A 17,500-nucleotide genomic window follows, 5' to 3' on the forward strand; every position below is an offset into this window, starting at 1 on the left:
CACTTTCTTCTTTCCCCCCAAACCGTCCTTTACCTTCCTCCCAGTCCTTCATCCATCTTACCACTACCACTACCACCACCACCACCACCACCACCACCACCACCACCACCCACCCAGTTCTTCCCTCACTCGTCACAAGCAAGGGAGAGAAGGAAGGAGAAAGTAACAGTTTGGAAGGGAGACGTTAGGAAAGAAAAAATCACACAAGCGCTGACTGACTTACCATTCGTCCTTCGCTTCCAAGGAGAACGGAGAGAGAACTTCCTTTCCCCTTCCTCAGACAGGCGCCATCCATCCTGCGGCCTCAGGTTAACAGCGGCGGTGGTGAGGGAGGAGGAGGAGGAGGAGGAGGAGGAGGAGGAAAGGGAGACAGCAGTAATAGTAGTAGTGGTAATGGCAGAACGAGAAGGAGGAAGAGGAGGAGGAGAGGAGGAGGAGTTATAGAGAAGAAATACATAAGTAGTTGGAGGAGGGAAAGGAGGAGGAGACAAGAGAGAGAGAGAGAGAGAGAGGGGAGGTAGGGGAAACAGGAATGACATGGAGAAGAAAAGAGATGTTGGTCTAAAGAAAATGAATGAGGGATGGGAGGAGAAGAGAAAGAGAAGGAATACAAAGGAATACAAAGAAAAGCCAAACAGCAACAGACCTCTTGGTTCTTTCGAGGCTTTATGGTAACTACTTCTAACTGGCTACTGATAAGAGAGACAGGACAGGACAGGAGAGAAGGAGGAGGAGGAGGAGGAGGAGGAGGAGGAGGAGGAGGAGGAGGAGGAGGAGGAGAACTAAGAGTGGAGGAAGAATAGAGGCAGGAAAACCACAAGAAGAGGAGTTGGGAGGGAGAGAGAGAGAGAGAGAGAGAGAGAGAGAGAGAGAGAGAGAGAGAAATTGAAAGTCATTGCAAGAGTGTGACAGAAGGAGAAGGAATGGAGGGAAGAATTGAAAGAGAGAGAGAGAGAGAGAGAGAGAGAGAGAGAGAGAGAGAGAGAGAGAGAGAGAGAGAGAGGTTGGTGAAAGTGGGAAAAAAGTTGAAATAGTGGAAGTAATATTAATAGCAACAGAAGGAGGAGGAGGAGGAGGAGGAGGAGGAGGAGGAGGAGGAGGAGGAAGAGAAGGAGGAACTGGAATGTTTGTCGAGGAAAGGAAGATGGATGTTTTTTTCCTCCTTCGTTTTTTTCCTCCTTCCTTCCTCGATTTGGTGTTGAGAAGAGGACCGTTTTGTGAGAAGAGGAGGAGGAGGAGGAGGAGGAGGAGGGGAGGGAGGAGAAGGAGGAGGAAGCTGCCTGTGGAGATAATGGTTTTGGTGAGAGGGGTGGGAAGAGGAGGAGGAGGAGGAGGAGGAGGAGGTATGTTGAAGGACCTCACACGCGCGTCTCTCCAGATTCGAAGAGGAGCAGGAGGAGGAGGAGGAGGAAAAGAAGAAGAAGAAGAAGAAGAAGAAGAAGAAGAAGAAGAAGAAGAAGAAGAGATCGGGGAAGAGGAGGAGGAGAAGGAGGGGGTGGTAGGAACATGAAGGAAAAGAAATAGTATGAAGAAAAAACAAATGCAGATATATAGGAGGAGGAGGAGGAGGAGGAGGAGGAGGAGGAGGAGGAGGAGGAGGAGGAGAACTAAGAGTGGAGAAAGAATAGGGGCAGGAAAACCACAAGAAAGGAGAGAGAGAGAGAGAGAGAGAGAGAGAGAGAGAGAGAGAGAGAGAGAGAGAGAGAGAGAGAGAGAGAGAGAGAGAGAGAGAGAGAGAGTGGCAAAAGAAAATAAACAACCTCGATTCAGTTAATAAAATGTTGGAAAAAGAATTGATCGTTTTCTTTTCCATTCATTTTCTTTCGTTTACTTTTTGCATCTCCTTTCCTTCTATTCCTTTCCTTCTTTTATCTCTCTTTTCCTTTATACTTTGTTCTTTTTATTTATCTCTGTTTCTCATGATTTCTTCTCTCCTTCCATTAACTTCTCCTTCTCCTTTACCTCTCTCATCTTTCGTTTATTCAATCTTGCTTCTTCCTCCTTTCCTTCCTTCGTTCCTTCTTTTCTTCCTTCCTTCTTTCCTTCTTCATTAACTTCTCTTTCCCTTTCATCTCCCTTTCATCGATCCCAACTTTCTTTTTTTTCTCCTAATTCGTCTATATTAAGTCTTTCCTTTCTTCTTTCTTTTGTTCCTTCATTCATTCTTTTATTTCTTCCTTCCTTCCTTCCTTTATTTTTTCCTCTTTCTTTCTTCCTTCCTTCTTTTCTTCTTTTATTCATTCCTTTATTCTTCCCTCCTTCCTTCCTTTCTTTCTATCTTCCTTCTTTCCTTCCTTTATTCTTAACTTCTCTCCTTCTTTCCTTCCTTCCTTCCTTCCTTTTTTTCCTTTATTCTTACCTTCCTTCATCCATTCCCTTATTCCTAACATCTTTTCTTCTTTCCTTCCTTCTTTCCTACCTTCATTCCTTCTTTCCTTTGTTCTTTCTCTTATCTTTTTTATCAGTTTGTGTTTACTTCTTGGCTAATCTTTTCTTGACTTCTTAACTCTTAATTCATCCATCCTTCTTCATTACCCTCTTCTTCTTCTTCTTCTTCTTCTTCTTCTTCTTCTTCTTCTTCATTTGTTTCCCTCTCGACTTTTTTCTTTGATTACCTTCATTTATTTATTCTCTCTAATTTTTGCTCCTCAATTTTTTTTTCTATATATTCGCATTCTTTTTATTTCTGTTTTTCTCTAATTCTTTATTTCTTCTTTCTCTTCCCTACTTCTTTTTTTTTTTTTGCTTTCCTATTTTCCTCTCCTTTATTTCTTTCTATCCTGTCTATCTATCTTCTTTATTTTTTTTTTTTTTTAGTTTCTTGTCATTTTTTTTTCAACTTTCTTTTCTTATTTTTTTCTGTCTTCCTTTTCTTTTGTTTATTTCTTTTTATTCTCGTGTATTTTTCTCTTTTTTCTCTTTCTTTCACCTATTTCTCCTTTCTTCCGTATTGCTCTGAGTTCTTCCATGTTTTTTTTTTATATATTCATTTATTTTATGTGCATTTTAACCTTTTTTTCATTTCTTTCCTTCTAAATTTTCTTTCCTTATATTTTGTCTTATTTTCTCTTTCAACTGTTTATTGGTTCATATCTTCTTTTTTACCCTGTCCTTCGTCATTTTTTTCCTTCTTGTATCTTTTCCTTTTCTTTTTTATTAGATCCACTTCTCTCATTCTTCCTAATTTTCTTATGTGTCTGTCTACGTTTATTTCCCAGTCCTTCATCATTTTTTTCCTCTTCTAGAATCATTTCCTTCTTTTTTTTCATTAGATTCACTTCTTTCATCCTTCCTAGTTTTGTCATGTCTTTATATGTTATTATTTTCTTTCCTGTTTATGATTTTCTTTTGTTTATGTTCTCCTCCATTTATTCTCAGTTTCTCTATTCTTTCCTTTTATCTCTGTTTCTCTCTATTTTCTGTTTTACTAATACAAATACATTATTGTTTGTTTTTTTCCTTTCCTTCCGCCTCAATCTTTTTTTTTAAACACTCCTATCTCTATTTCTCTATTTCTTTCAATTCCCTTCAGTATTTTTGGGTAATATATTTTTACTTTCTTTCCATCTCCCATTCAGTCCTTCACTTTCCTATATATCCCTCTATTGCTTTATTTTCTTTCATTCTCCTTCAGTATTTCGAGGTAATATATTTTCTTCTCCTTTTCTTTCTTCTATTCAGTCCTGCACATTTCTACATATTCTTTTATTTATTTATTTCCTTTCAATTTCCTTCTGTATTTTTCGATATATAATTCCTTCTCCTTTCCATCTTTCATTCAGTCCTTCACTTTTCTATATATCCCTTTATTTCTTCATTTTCTTTCAATATCCTTCAGTTTTTTGGGGTAATTTATTTTCTCCTTTCCTTTCTCCCAATCAATCCTTCTTCACCTATCTATATATCTCTCTACCTATTCATCTTTTTCAATCTCCATTTTTTTTTCAATAATAGTACATTTTCCTTCTTCTTTCCTTTCTTATGCCTAAACTTTCTCAACTTTTCACAGTCTTTTTATTTAGTTTCATTTCTTCCTAGTATATTTTTCCATTACTTTTCTTATTTTTCTTCGTCCTTTGATCCCTCTTAACTTTTCCTGGCGTGTGGGTGAGTTGGTGGGTGGGTTAGTGGCTTATCCAACTCTGAAAGCTGCGGCCCGTGACAAATTCTAATATCCACGTCAACTTGCCTGGTGACCTCTTAGCATATTTATACAGTTTAGCGCCTTCTTCAAACTCAGCTATGAATTGTTAAGTGGCTGGCAGACCAATACTTCCCTTCCCTCGCCGCTCGTGTGCCAGAACTCTTTACCCTTCTTCTTCTTCGTCGTCGTCGTTGTCTTCTTCTTATTATTATTATTATATATATGTTATTGTTATTAGTATTGTTATTATTATTATTATTATTATTATTATTATTATTATTATTATTATTATTATTATTATTATTATTATCATTATTATTATTATTATTATTATTATTATTATTGCTATTATTTTTTTACTCTTCTTCTTCTTCTTCTTCTTCTTCTTCTTCTTCTTCTTCTTCTTCTTCTTCTTCTTTCTTTCTTTTTCTTCTTCTTCTTCTTCTTCCTCCTCCTCTTCCTACTATTCTTGCTACTACTTTTAGTTTCTTTTTTTCCCCACTACCAACTCTTCCTCCTCCTCCTCCTCCTCCTCCTCCTCCTCCTCCTCCTCCTCCTCCTCCTCCTCCTCCTCCTCCTGACTAGCAAATGACGTGAGGTGAGGTTAGGTTAGTAGCGGGTCTCACTTTTCTGGACGCTAAGTGAGGTCATACTTTTTGTGCATACTAAATAAACCAACGAATTTAGGTACGCATATTCTTTTCTTTGGCAAGGAGGAGGAAGGAGGAGGAGGAGGAGGAAGGAGAAGGAGGATGGTAAACTTTCCTCCTCCGGTTCCGCCTCGCAAAAAGGAAAAATGAGAGTGAACAGGGAAGGAAAATGTTCTTGGATTTTTTTTTTTTTTCCAGAAGGATTTTCATAGCGAAACTTATTTGTCTTTTTTTTTTCTCTCTCCATTCTTTCTTCTGTTTTATTTATTTTTTTTTCTCCTTCTATTCTCTTCTCTTTTCTGCTATCTTGTTCCTCTCCCCTGTTTTCTTCTCTCTCTACCTATCTCCTTCTCTCCCCTACGTCTTTCCTTCCGTATTTCCTTCCTTCATTCCTTTCTTCCCTTCTTTTCTTTACCTACTTTTCCCATCCTTCCTATTCTTTTCCTTCCTCCTTCCCTCCCTTCCTCTTTCTTTCCTCTTGTTTCCTTCCTTCCCTCCTTCCCTCTCCTATTCCCTTTTTTCCCTCCTTATCTTTCCTTTCCTTACCTATTTTTCCCTTCTGTTCCATTTTTTTCTCTCCATTCTTTCCTCTCTCCTCTCTCTTATCTTGTTCCTCTCTCCTGTTTTCTTCTCTCTCTACCTTCCTCCTTCTCTCCCTACGTCTTTCCTTCCTTCCTTCCTTCCTTCCTTCCTTTCTTCCCTTCTTTTCTTTACCTACTTTTCCCTTCCTTTCTGTCCTTTCCTCTCTCCTGTCCTCATTTCCTCTTTCTTTCCTCTTGTTTCCTTCCTTCCCTCCTTCCCTCTCCTATTCCCTTTATTTCCTCATCTTACCTATTTTTCCCTCCTTCCCGTCCTTTCCTTTCCTTTTCTTTCCTTTCCTTCCTACTTCCCTTCCGTTACTCCTCCACGTCTGTTTTCCCTCCTTCCCCTCCCTTCATCCTTCCCTTACCTTTCCCTCTTTCCTTCTATTCCTCCCTAGACCTTCCTTCTATTCCCCCTTCCTCCTCCCTTTCCTCTTCCTCCCCCTCCTATGCCCTCCCGCCCCTACTGCAGTCCTCGCCCTTTGTATGTGTATCTCCGGTATTACGGCAGCAGCGGGAGGCGGCGGCGGGAGCTTGCGGGAGGACAGCGGGAGGAGGGCGGGAAGATGGCGGGAGGAGGGCGGGAAGAGGAGAACCATGTGGAAAAGATAACAAAAAACGGTGAATCTGAGAAAGAAAACCGGGAGAAAAGTAGATTTGGGCTAACTTCACTGTAATCACAACCTCCTCCACCTCCTCTTCCTCCTCCTCTTCCTCCTCCTCCTCCACGGTAATATCTGAAGGAGGAGGAGGAGGAGGAGGAGAAGCTGCTGCCACACACCTCTAATTAAATTTCTTACCTACTCTTCCATCCTACTTATTGTTATTATCCCGTTAAAGGCAAGAGTCGCGCCAACTAGACTACCTCGCCTCGCCTGCACAGATTTCCACCACTGGCAAGAGGAACTATTAAGAGGTGGTGGTGGTGGTGGTGGTGGTGGTAGACGAAGAGAACAAGGCCAAGGACAAAAAGAAAAATATAAAGAAAGGGAAGAAATGATGGTCAATAAATGAATGAAAAGAGGAGAAAAAAACTGGAAACATAAGAATAGAGGGAGAAATTCATGAAGGTGGTGGTGGTGGTGGTGGTAGAAGTAGAAAACAAGGCCAAGAACAAAACGAAAAGAATAAAGAAGGAAGAGAAAGGATTGTAAATAAATAAATAAAGAAGAGGGGAAAAAAACTGAGTATATGTGAGTAAAGGAAGAAAATAATGAAGGTGGTGGTGGTGAAGGTGGTGGTGGTAGACTAGACGAAGAGAACAAAACTAAAAAATTGAAAGAAAAATATAAAGAAGGATAAGAAAGAATAGTAAATAAATGAAGGCAGAAATGGAGGAGAAAAAAATAAAGGGTGAAAAGATGGTGATGGTAGTGGTGATGGTGGTGGTGGTGGTAGTTGTGGTAGACGAAGAGAACAAGGCTAAAAACAAAAAGACAAGAATAAAGGAAGAGAAAAAATAATGGTAAATGAACGAATGCAGAGGAGGAGGAGCAAAAAAGATAAAAGGGGGATGAAAACATAACAAAAGGAAGAAAATAAAGAGAGAGAAGATAAAGAGTGTAAGTAAACATGGAAGAAAAGAAAGAGGAGGAGAAGGAAGAGGAGTATATAAAGAAGAGAAGAATAATAACAATTTTATGAAGCAATCGAGAAGAAAAACAAGAAAATAATAAGGAAAGAGAGTAAAAGATGGAGGAAGAAGAAGAGGAGGAGGAGGAGGAGGAGGAGGAGAAAGATTGGAGAGGTGGAGAAGGAGGAGAATAAAAGAAGAGAAGAACACACATCAAAACAGAGAAAAAAAATATGACAAACACTAGAATATACAAAGAAAGGGAAAGAGGGTAGTAAACAAACATGAAGAAGGAGGAGGAGGAAGAAGAAAAGAAGAAGAAGAAAAAAGAAGAGGAGGAAGAAGAGGAGAATAAAAGCAAAGAACACAAATCAGAAGAAAGAAAAAATAACAAGAACAAGAATAAAATGTACAAGAAAGAAAGAAAGAAAGAAAAACCTGAGGAATGCAGAAGAGGAGAAAGAGAAAAAGAAAGAAAAAGAGAAGGAAATAAGAAAAGAAGGACAAGAACAAACAGTAAAAATGAAACCAACACAAGAATGAAGTCACGGAAAAACGGAAGAATAAAAAGAGAAAGAGGAGGAGGAGGAGGAGGAGGAGGAGGAGGAGGAGGAGGCGGAGGTGGCATAGTAGCACCAGCAAGAACAACATCGAAGCCTCCGGAAGATTATTTTTAGTCTGAGTTTACACTTCCTTTCGCTGGAACTGGAAGCTGTAAACCTTTTGAGGGTTATGGCGGCACGGGGAGGAGGACCAGGAGGAGAAGGAGGAGGAAGAAGAAGAGGAGGAGGAGGGAAAGAAAAAGATATATCGCTCCAAGGAAGACTACCTCTCCTCTCACCCTTCTTTACCTTCCTCCTTCCTTCTCCTCCACGTCCTCTTTCACGCCAACTATCCACTCCACTCCTCCTCCTCCTCCTCCTCCTCCTCCTCCTCCTCCTCCTCCTCCTCGTCGCTCAGGAGAATCACTCAAGGGTGAAGAGACTCGGCTCGTCGCCTCCGCCAAGAGCTGCAGAAGGAAGTGATTAGAGAAAGTGGTGGAGTTTTGTTAAGATGATAGGGAGGTGGAGGCGGCGGCGGCGGCGGGCGGACAGCACGCGCGCAGCCAGAAATTTCATCTCGCGGAACAAAGGGAGACGGTGGAAAATGATAATAAAAGGAGAGTATATAGAGATAGAAAGGAGATCATTTGGAAGCGTCGGATGTTTGTTCCTGTCCTAACCTTTCACTTCTCTTCGGTTTGGTTTGATGGAAGGAAGGAAGGAGAAAGGGTCGGGTGTAAATTTGAGTTTAATTTATTGATGTTACTGATTGCGAAAATGTGTAACTCGGATAATTGAAGCCTTTTCGCCACCTGCATGTGTGTTTTTAGTTTTCCTTCATTAGAGTTATCTAGAGCCTCGCCCAGTCAGTGTCGGTCAAGTATTGGTTGTTTAGCACAGGGGAAAGGAAATAGTAACTGGTGTGAAGAGAAAAGAGAAACAGAAATCATTTGGCTCAAGGTGATCTGTTGCTGTCCTCATTTTTCACTTCTTTGGGATTTGGTCTGATAAAAGAAAATAGATAAAAAATAGATATTTTTTCAGACTCTTCTGTTGCTGTCGCTTACTCGTGACTCATACGCACTGGGGCGTCACGAGTCAAACCAAAACACTCCGGAGAATTTCCTGACTTATAGCGAGCCGCCGTGGTACAGTGGAACCATGCGTGCTTTGGGGTCCCAGGGGTCTCCAAGCGCACAGGTTCGAATCCTGTCCACTGTTCGAGTGTAGGTTGGGCTTCCTTACTCGGGGCAACGGTTTCCTAGCGGGTGGGCTTTGAGATAGGAGGTAACTCAAAAAGTATCCCCTTTAGCGCATAAATTCCCGTGAAACCCCACATGGTATAAATAGAATAAAAAATAGTGAAGATTTGCAAATAACTTTAAAAAATGGGAATGTGAGAGAGGTAATTGTCTGATATTTGTTTTATTTACTTATTTATTTATTTATTTATTTTCGTTTTATTTTATTTCATATATTTACGTATTTTTTGGCGTGTATAGAGAATTGTATCTTATGGGTAATTCTTCACACCTTGCTCTCATCCGCCTGTGCGCCATGCTGCCATCTAGTGCCCGCGCGGCGAGGCTCAGACGTGCGGCACAGATATCTACGTGCATACACACATACATACACGGTAGAGTAATTAATGTATGAGAGAGAGGAGTCATGACAAGCCGGCAGTAGCGTGTTTCAATAGTAATGAGGTAGGCTCTCTCTCTCTCTCTCTCTCTCTCTCTCTCTCTCTCTCTCTCTCTCTCTCTCTCTCTCTCTGACACACACACACACACACACACATAATTCAAAAACTGTCCTCTTTTAAATGAGTCCCATAAAATAATGTCTGTTTTTTTTATGTACTCTATCGATTTGTCTATTTTTTCATATTTGCATAAGAGGGGAACTGGCCAAAGACACCAAAACACGAGGGAAAAAAGACCCACCAGACTGCCAACCCTAAAGTGAGTGAAAAGAGTTAGCTATCCATGTTTAGAGAAGGAGTGTCTTGGAGAGAGAGAGAGAGAGAGAGAGACAGACAGACAGACAGACAGACAGACAGACAGACAGCAAACAGAGAGAGAGAGAGAGAGAGAGATGTTGTTTTATTCGAGTTTATTTTTTTTTTTTTTTTTTTTTTGTACGAGGAAATCAAGTAATGTGGGAAAGTATGTATGCATAGATTTTTTTTGAGTCAGTTATACGTAATCGGATCAGAACAGAACTCTCTCTCTCTCTCTCTCTCTCTCTCTCTCTCTCTCTCTCTCTCTCTCTCTGATACATAATTCCCTATCCTTAATGTACTTCCTTCCTTCCCCTAGTCCCCCTTGAATGCACCCCTTCCTCATTCCTTCCCTCCCTCCCTCCCTCCTTCCCTCCCTCCTTTCCTCCCTCCTTCCCTCCCTCCATCCCTCCGTCCCTCCCTTCTTCCCTCTCCCCCATCCCCCATCCCTGTACATTTGTTTTTCCCAGTCAAGTCTCTCCTCTAATTACAAGCTCCCCCATTCTTTCCCTAGTGATTTCTACAGAAGCTGCTCGTCATTTTACACAGTTCAGTTCTCTATTGTCCCTCGTTCGTCTATGCATTCTTTTTTTTTTTTTTTACTTTACCTTGCCTTTATTTGCCTTTTATATCGTCTATGTTTGCTCCTTATGTCATTTATGTTTAGACCTTTTCACATTTTTTTTTTTTTTTCAGAAGCTTCTCGTCATATTAAACAAACATTCAGTTCTCTATTGTCTTTCGTTCGTCTTTCCATGTTTTTCTTTTACTTTACTTTGCCTCTATTTGCTTTTTATATCGTGTATGTTTGTCGTTTATATTTGCACCTTTACAGTGTTTGCAATTTGTGTTACTTAAGATGAAAATTGAAAGAAACAACCAAGTGAAGGAAAGTAAAGGCAGGTTGAGAATGATTGAGGTGGAAGAAAGCAAACAAAAGAAGATATATCACTCAAAACCGAGGAAATATGAAAGAAAATAATGACGTAGAGAGACATAAGAAAATTGGGAAGGATGAGAGAAGCGGTTGTAATAAGAAAAGAGAAGGGAAGGATTTTGGAAAGATAAAAGTGACGAAGGAAAAGATAAATAAAGAAGTAAAGACGTTAGGAGTGATTGAGGAGACAAAAAATAGAGCAAAATTTATGAGAAAGAAGGAAATTAAGAAGAAAAGAAATGAAAAGATAGAAATACACACAATATGAATTCATTAGTAAGTAGGCAACCACCTTAAATCATCTATATCTTCATTTTAAATCGTTTCTACAGTAGTTCTACCTTACAGGGGCTATAATTCTACCGTACATGGTCTATATTCACATCCTGTCACGTTCCTAACTTGTATAACAGCCAACAGAACAACCTAACGTATTATTTCATCATTATTCTAAGCATACAAGAACACGCATTTCTCCTACAAGAACACGCATTTTTCCTACAATAACACGCATTTCTCTACTATACACTGCCTATACTTCCACCTCTCATCGTCGATATTCACACTAAGTCACGTTGCTAAAAATCACACCACACTCGATAAAACAGCTCAATAAAACGCCTCCTTGTCACTACTCCCTCTCTGTCCACCACTGCTTCTCTAACTCCATGTCCTCGTGTCTCCTGCAGGCGAGGTGACCGAGGCGCCATCCCCAGCAGTGTCCGTGGGGCCTTACTTCCTCTCCCCGGGCAGCAGGAACATCACAGCCTCGGTGGGACAGACTGCCTACCTGCCCTGCCGCGTGGCCCAGCTCGACGACCACGTGGTGAGTCTCGAGGGGAGGGAAAGGAACAAAGTGAACTAAATAGACTAAATGTGTAAGTGATAGAGGAGAGAAGAAGTCATAACCTAGAAGCAAGATAAAGCGAAACAGGTTAAAAAGAAGAAGAAGAAGAAGAAGAAGAAGAAGAACGGAAAGAGGGAGTAAACCTAACCTAACCTAACCCTAATCTAAACCTAATCCAACCTAATTTAACTAAAAGAGGTGAATTGAGGCGAGATGTTACTTAGTTGATTAGTGTGCTAGTTTGTTAGTAAGTCTGTGGGAGGTTAGGAAGGAAGAGAAAGAAGCTGAAGGAAAGAGAAGTGAGGCGTGTGAGGGTAAAGAGGTGTTGGTTCCGTCCGAATGAGAGGGGAAGGGAAAGATGGTTAACTGGAGAGAAGAGAAGAGTGAAGGGTTAAATAGAGGGGAGAGGGGAGAGGGAAGGGTTAACTAAAGGGGAAATGAGAGGAAACTAGAAAATTGGAGAGAAAGGGGAGGAAGCTAGAGAACTGGAAGGAAAGGGGAGGAAACTAGAGAAATAGAGAGAAAGGAGAGGAAACTAGAGAAATGAAGGGAAAGGGGTGGAAACTAGAGAACTGAGAGAAAGGAGAAGAAACTAGAGAAATAGAGAGAAACGGGAGGAAACTAGAGAACTGGAGGGAAAGGGGGAAGAAACTACAAAACTGGAGGGAAAGGGGAGAAAAAAACAAGAGAACTGGAGAGAAAGGAAAGAAAAAGAGAAAACTAAAGGGAAAAGGGAAAAAAATAGAAAACAAGAGAACTGGAGAGAAAAAAGGAGAAAAACAAGAGAACTGGAGAGAAAGGGGAGAAAAAATAGAAACCTGGAGGGACAGAAGGTAGGAAAGGAGAGCTAACTGGAGGAAAAATAGGAGAAAAGGAGGCTAAACTAGATGAGAGAGGGGACAAAAAAGAGAATTAACTGGAGAGAAGAGAGAAAGAAAGGAATTAACTGAAGAGGAGAGGGAATAGAAACAAGAAAACTGGAGAAGAAAGAGAGAAGAAGAGAAGAGTTAACTACACATGACATGGGAAGAAAGATTAGCCAGAGAGAAGAAGGGAGAGAAGAGAACAAGCATAGGAGAGAAGTGTGAGGTAAGAGGAGACGAATAAAGGTGAGAGGGAGAGGGAGATGAGGGGAGAAAAGTGTATACAATAGAGAGAGGGGAGAGAAGGGTTGGCAGGGGATGGATGTAGAGGCCTAGTGGTTATTGACAAGGTTGGCAGGGAAACCGGATAGGCAAGGGAGGGAAAGAAGGGAAAAGGGGAAAGAGAAAGAATGAATCAGTGAAGGTTCCGGGAAGAATGGGAGAGGGAGAAGGGAGGGGAGAGAGTAAAAGAGGAAGGAAAAGGGGGTAAAGGAAGAGCAAAGAGCTTAACTTAATAATTAATTGTGTGTGTGTGTGTGTGTGTGTGTGTGTGTGTGTGTGTGTGTGTGTGTGTGTGTGTGTGTGTGTGTGTGTTTGCACGTTTCCCTAAAGTAAGAGAGCGTGTTTGTTCTACTCTTTGTATGTTTGTATGCGTCCTCTCTGTGTGTGTGTGTGTGTGTGTGTGTGTGTGTGTGTGTGTGTGTACATAGATGACCCGTCTTCAGAAACGTTTCTCTCACCACGACTGTTTTCAAAAGCCACGAAGTTGATTAGTCCGATTCTCGAAACCATTTCTCCTTTCACTAACACAAAAATCTTCCTAATACGTCACTGAAACCATAAATAATAAATAATAAATGAAATAGATAGATAAAAACACCCTAAAAGAAAAACAACATGCGAACATTACCTTCAACAATAAACCCCTTTGAAAATAATGGAGATAAGATGCTACATAGACCCAAGAATATAGTCCTATGTATATATGTATGTATGTATGTATGTATGTATGTATGTATGTAAGCTCGCAATATCACATGTCTTCCATTCATAGACTCAAACCTTTTCCCTGCTAGGAGTGGTTGGCATGACAGGAATCCACCTCAGGGCTCCATCAGGCTCCTCCTCAGGGAAGGCTTCGTGAAAAAGAGGCGTTTCGGGACCTCCCCTTCCTCCACCAACACCGTCCTCAGCTCTCCGTAGGCCTAACTGTGCGGTGATGGTCGTGGTGGTGGTGGTGGTGGTAGTGGTGGTGATGGTGGTGGTTAGAGGGTAGCCAGACGATGAGGAAGATGACAGTTAGAGAGAGAGCCAGAGAGAGAGAGAGAGAGAGAGAGAGAGAGAGAGAGAGAGAGAGAGAGAGAGAGAGAGAGAGAGAGAGAGAGAGAGAGAGAGAGAGAGAGAGAGAGAGAGAGAGAGAGAGAGACTAAAGAAAACGAAGGAGGAAACAGGAAAAGAGGAAAACGAAGAAAATAGGAAAAAGAACAGAAAAGTAGTCGATTAGAGAGAGAGAGAGAGAGAGAGAGAGAGAGAGAGAGAGAGGCTGCTTCCATGTAAATTCCACGCAAGTAAATTTTCCCTCTAAAAGTTTGCCCCTCCCCTCCCTCTTCCCCTCCCCTCTCCCCCCCTGTAAAATAATTTCCCTAGCCGAAGAGAACTGAGCCTAATTTTTCATCGGAATAATTTACGTTGAAGTTTACCCTGGGGAGAGTTACTGTATTGGGGGAAGGGGGGTGGGGGGAGAGAGGGGGCGAGCGAGGCTGTGGGGGGGTAAGGGATAGTGGAGCAGGAGAGGGTGGGGGTGGGAGGGGTTGGGGGCGTATAGTGAGAGATAAGAGAGATAGAGATAAGGGTTGTTAGGTTGACTGGGACAGAATGGGAAATAAAAAGCAAAATAGCAAAAACTAGATAGGGAGGAAAAGAGGATGAGTGAAAAATAAAACAAAGAAAGAGTGGATGTGAAGATAGTATAATAGAGAGAGAGAGAGAGAGAGAGAGAGAGAGAGAGAGAGAGAGAATATGCAAAGACAATAAAAAAAGACACGAAAAATGAACACAAGAACAAAATAGAAACTGAGAAAACACAAATAGAACACAATGAATGAAAAGAAAACTACCAAACACTAAAATTGAATAAAAAAAGGAAGAAAAACAAGAAAAAATTTAATACTTAAAAAAAAGAGAGTTGTGAAATGAAAGAATGACAATACAAACGAGGGAAAATCAAGATAAGAGAGACAGACAAACAGACAGAGAGACAGAGAGAGGCAGAGAGAAATGGAAGCAGTTAGGAAGCATATTCACCGCTCAATACACGAATAGTTCCTGTCAATCAGTCATTAAGAGACAGCAAACCCTCGTTATCATTCACAACACTCCAACAATTGCTTCATTTCAACACCCACCAGGCTTCCACGCGCCACCCAAGCAAGGCCCCTGTGCTGAAACGCCTCTCTCTCTCTCTCTCTCTCTCTCTCTCTCTCTCTCTCTCTCTCTCTCTCTCTCTCTCTCTCTCTCTCTCTCTCTCTCTCTCTCTCTCTCTCTCTCTCTCATCCTTACTATTTTCAAAGGCCACAGAGATGACTAACCGGGTTCTCAAGAGTGTTTCACCTGTTGATGATGTAGAAACCGGATTAATCTATCACTAGAACCTTAAAGACACTCTTAAAATCTCGTGTGATTTATCAAAAAGCCCTATGTTCTGAAATGTTGTGCTCTCTCACTAAAGTTAATTTCAAAGGCCACAGAAATTACTAGCCGAGTTCTCAAAAATTTGTCTCCTGGTGATCATGTAGAAACCGTGTTATTCTCTCACTAAAACCATAGAAAATACTCTTAAAACCAATGTAACTTATTATACAGTCCACAGACATGACTAACCGTGTTCTCAAGAGTGTTTTTTCTATTGATCTTGTAGAAAACGGGTTATTCTGTCAGTAAAACCATAAAAAATACTCTTAAAATCCCGTATAAGTTATTAAAAAGGCCACAGACATGACTAATCGTGTTTTCAAGAATATTTCTCCTGTTAACAAATGTAGGAATCGTGTTAATCTATCCCTAGATCCATAAAAACACTCCTGAAATTCCGTGTAACTTATAAGCCCATATTCTGAAACGCCTTGTTCTCCCATCACTATTATTTCCAAAGGCCACAGAAATGACTAGCAGTGTTCTCAAAAGTGTTTTTCCTATTGATAACGTAGAAATATCATTAATCTGTCACTAGAACCACAAAAGAAACTCAGGATTGCGTTATTATAGTTCATCGGAGGGGGAAGTAAGTTTTTGTAAAGGAACTGCCACGTGAACGCGTTTTGGTTTTATGCAGCTTTCCTTCTGATCTTCTGTTCTTACTCTACAAAGAATAACTAGTAACTGGAAGAACAAGAAATAGTGTGGCTGCAGTACTATGATATAAATGGTTCTTGCAGCTTTCCCTTGTGTTCTTCTGTTATTGCTCTACTATGGATAACTAGTAACTGTAACAACAAGAAAAAGTGTGTCTGCAATACTAAGATATAAATGGTTCTTGCAGCTTCCAGTACGTTCCTACCTTACAATCTTACTTTTTTATCAATATCAACTAAGCAATGACAGTAAAAAAAAGTTAGAAAAAATTCCCTGCAGTGAAAAATAAATCAATACAGTATCTAACTTCTACGTAATAATATAGTTAACGTAGATTAGTGTACTTAACCCCTTTAATACTGAGACGCATATTTACCTTGATCTTTATGTATGATTAGACGATTTTATTTGCATTAGAAAGGGTCTATGGAGGTCAAAAGATTAATAGCCAGAGTCGTTACTATTCTAATCCTAACAAATGTTTTTAAAGTTGTATAAAATCGCCAAAATAGTAACCGGAATGAATATGAAAACGCGTCATGGTACTGAAGGGTTTAAGTAGCTTAGTTAGGGCCAAAAGGAATGTTGCTGCTTGAAACCCACTATAGTCTAAAATGCCCCCTGGATTTCAGACATATTGTAGCTAATTGATAACGTAATTGATTTGATGTGAATAGTACTTGTTTTCTGCTGATCATCGCATTTATTACTAGGACAGCTCACGGTTTGCCTCAAGATCTGACAACCACGCATTCCCTGGGACACCGTTTAAACCGTGTTGTAGCTGCGGAAAGGGATCCAATGCTATTTAAAGGGATCCAATGCTACTTCAAGAGGGGTTTTAGGAGTTTTTGGGGTTTTATTGGGGTTTTTAGGGTTTTTTGGGGTTTTTAAAGGAAAGAGGGATTCATGGTTTGTCTCAAGATCTGACAACCACGCATTCCCTGGGACACCGTTCAAACCTTACGAGTAGACAGACTGTAGTTACACCCAGACCGAGGAGCCACTTTAGAGGTAGACAGACTATAGTTGTCCACTGGCATCCACCTGTCAACCATAATGCAAAGCCCAGTAAGGTCATAAGTGCTCTGAGCTCCCAATGGCGTTGTTACCCAAATCAATCCTGAGAGATAAGCCGCCCAATGCATCGATTCCAGAGAGAGAGAGAGAGAGAGAGAGAGAGAGAGAGAGAGAGAGAGAGAGCGTGGAAGGAAATGAGAAAAAAAAGTGTAAGGAAATTTTGACGAGAAAATGAACAAGGAGAAAATAAGCGATTCCTTCCCTTCCCTCTTATCTCCTCCCCCTACAAACACAAGAGAGAGAGAGAGAGAGAGAGAGAGTATAGATAGTCGTTAGTACACAAAAAAAAAAAAAGACAAAGCTGTAGTAAAAACGCGAGAGACTATTTCTTATATCCATAGAAAATTAAGATACTGTTTTTATATGTATGGAACAAGAATAAGGTGTTGAGAGAGAGAGAGAGAGAGAGAGAGAGAGAGAGAGAGAGAGAGGAGTAAGGTGACAGAGAGATAAAGCCAGAGACATATCTACAACATTACACACACACACACACACACACACACACACACACACACACACACACACACACACACACACAACAGAGAGCCACCGTATCAGTCCTCCACGCCATCCCACTCACTGCTGCTCCACTGGGAAACACCACTACCAGGGTTAAGCCTCGATAGCTCTCTTGTCCGTGTCTGTCTCCATTCGTGCGGCCGATACTCTTGACTGACTCGCAAAGCAAACACACGCCACGCCACATGCCACACGCCACACCACGAGCCGCACCACACTCCCTTATGCCCCCTGACGCTCCATCACCGCTGCAGTATCAGATATGCGGTGGTTTTAACGAATTCCGCCCGCTGTGTGTCTAGGGCGTGATGGGAACAGGGGTAGTGGACAGGAAACGGAGAGAGATGGAGGAATGGGTGTTTGAGGGCATGGTGTGGGTATAGAGTTATTGTAGGCGATAGATAAGTGTATTGA

The 17,500-nt window shown here is 41.0% G+C and overlaps 1 protein-coding gene across 1 annotated transcript in view; it reads left to right on the forward strand.

Annotated features, from left to right (window-relative positions):
* Positions 1-17,500, forward strand: part of LOC123499813 (zwei Ig domain protein zig-8-like) — a 246,594-nt gene that overhangs the window by 208,038 nt on the left and 21,056 nt on the right. The window contains exon 4 of the mRNA XM_045248305.1: positions 11,116-11,252. Within this exon, the coding sequence (XP_045104240.1) occupies positions 11,116-11,252 (137 nt within the window). The remainder of the gene's footprint in view (positions 1-11,115; positions 11,253-17,500) is intronic.

This window comes from Portunus trituberculatus, chromosome 50 (genome assembly GCF_017591435.1).
Source record: "Portunus trituberculatus isolate SZX2019 chromosome 50, ASM1759143v1, whole genome shotgun sequence".
Lineage (NCBI taxonomy): Eukaryota > Metazoa > Arthropoda > Malacostraca > Decapoda > Portunidae > Portunus > Portunus trituberculatus.